This window comes from Colobus angolensis, unplaced genomic scaffold (assembly GCF_000951035.1).
Source record: "Colobus angolensis palliatus isolate OR3802 unplaced genomic scaffold, Cang.pa_1.0 Scaffold9, whole genome shotgun sequence".
NCBI classification, from domain to species: domain Eukaryota; kingdom Metazoa; phylum Chordata; class Mammalia; order Primates; family Cercopithecidae; genus Colobus; species Colobus angolensis.
The window spans coordinates 10,131,356-10,133,484 of record NW_012122931.1 but is presented as its reverse complement, the minus strand read 5'-3'; the positions used below and the strand labels follow the sequence as shown (position 1 = coordinate 10,133,484).

Here is a 2,129-nt window from a genome sequence, read left to right as displayed (position 1 = left end):
GGCAGAGGTGGGTGGATCACTTGAGGTCAGGAGTTCGAGACCAGCCTGGCCAACATGCGGAATCCCATCTTTACTAAAAATATTTAAAAAATTAGGATGGGCGCAGTGGCTCATGCCTATAATCCCAACACTTTGGGAGGCCAAGGCAGGTGGATCATCTGAGTTCGAGACTAACCTGGCCAACATGGCAAAATCTTGGCTTTACTAAAAATATTTAAAAATTTGGGATGGGCGCAGTGGCTCATGCCTATAATCCCAACACTTTGGGAGGCCAAGGCAGGTGGATCATCTGAGGTCAGGAGTTTGAGACCAGGCTGGCCAATATGTTGAAACCCCGTCTCTACTAAAAATACAAAAATTAAGGGCCGGGCACGGTGGCTCACGCCTGTAACCCCAGCACTTTGGGAGGTTGAGGCGGGCAGATCACGAGGTCAGGAGATTGAGACCATCCTGGCTAACACGGTTAAACCCTGTCTCTACTAAAAAAAAATACAAAAAGTTAGCCGGGCATGGTGGCGGGCACCTGTAATCCCAGCTGCTCAGGTGGCTGAGGCAGGAGAATCGCTTGAACCCGGGAGACAAGATGTTGCAGTGAGCTGAGCTCGTGCCATTGCGCTCCAGCCTGGGCAATAAGACCGAAACGTTAAGACTGTACTAAAAAAAAAAAAAAATACATTAAATAAATAAATAAATGAGTAACAAGAAGATGACTCTGAAGGCCTGGCACAGAAACAGACTCATTCATTTTGACTTTGTGGTAGTTTTAGCTTGAAGTTAAGAGGAGATCATTTTTAGGCCGGGCGTGGTGGCTCAAGCCTGTAATCCCAGCACTTTGGGAGGCCGAGACGGGTGGATCACCAGGTCAGGAGATCGAGACCATCCTGGCGAACACGGTGAAACCCCGTCTCTACTAAAAAATACAAAAAACTAGCCGGGCGACGTGGCGGGCGCCTGTAGTCCCAGCTACTCTGGAGGCTGAGGCAGGAGAATGGCGTGAACCTGGGAGGCGGAGCTTGCAGTGAGCTGAGATCTGGCCACTGCACTCCAGCCCGGGCGGCAGAGCAAGACTCCGCCTCAAAAAAAAGAGGAGATCATTTTTATTTCATAACAAGAAATGGCTTCCGGGTGCTGAGTAGAAGGGGCAGGCATGTTTGGTAGTGGGCTCTCCAGCCCCAGAAGCATGCACGCAGAGGCTCTATGGGACCTTTTTTTTTTTTTTTAAGACAGAGTCTTGCTCTGTCACCCAGGCTGGAATGCAATGGCATGATCACTTCAACCTCCACCTCTCAGGTTCAAGCAGTTCTCCTGCCTTAGCCTCCCAAGTAGCTGGGATTATTAGGCACCTGCCACCACACCCGGCTAATTTTTTTTTTTTTTTTGGGTATTTTTAGTACAGACAGTGTTTCACCATGTTGGCCAGGCTGGCCTTGAACTCCTGACCTCTGGTGATCTACCTCTCTCGGCCTCCCAAAGTGCTGGGATTACAACTGTGAGCCACCGCACCAGCCTATAGGATGTAAAAGGAGGGATGCCTGGATTGGCTTGGGGAGTTGGAGAGAATGACCCCAAGGTTGCTTCCTGCATGGGACAGCTGCATGATACAGAGGCTTGGGACTATTTCTCGTGTTCTTGTTTAATAGTTTTGCCATTTGATATTATTGAATTTACTTTTCTAGAGACTCTGACCTGGTCACAGCCAGAGACACTTGGAAATCCTCCATCTCCCCGGCATGGTCATGTGATGGTGGCAGCAGGGACAAAGCTCTTCATCCATGGAGGCTTGGCAGGCGACAAGTTCTACGATGATCTCCACTGCATTGATATAAGTAAGCAGGGCATGGGGGCTTGTCTGTTTAAAATTGTTATTTTAATTTTTTTTTTTTTTTAGACAGTCTCTCTCTGTCACTCAGGTTGGAGTGCAATGGCATGATCTCAGTAGCCTTGGCCTCCAGGGCTCAAGTGATCCTCCTACCCCATCCTCCCCAGTAGCTGGAGCTACAGGTGTGTGCCACCATGCTTGGCTAATATAAAATTTTATTTTGGGCCGGGCGCGGTGGCTCAAGCCTGTAATCCCAGCACTTTGGGAGGCCGAGACGGGCGGATCACGAGGTCAGGAGATCGAGACCATC

At 49.5% G+C, this 2,129-nt stretch overlaps 1 protein-coding gene across 1 annotated transcript in view; it reads left to right on the top strand.

Annotated features, from left to right (window-relative positions):
* RABEPK (Rab9 effector protein with kelch motifs) overlaps window positions 1-2,129 on the top strand; it is a 32,954-nt gene that overhangs the window by 24,813 nt on the left and 6,012 nt on the right. The window contains exon 6 of the mRNA XM_011931382.1: window positions 1,677-1,826. Within this exon, the coding sequence (XP_011786772.1) occupies window positions 1,677-1,826 (150 nt within the window). The remainder of the gene's footprint in view (window positions 1-1,676; window positions 1,827-2,129) is intronic.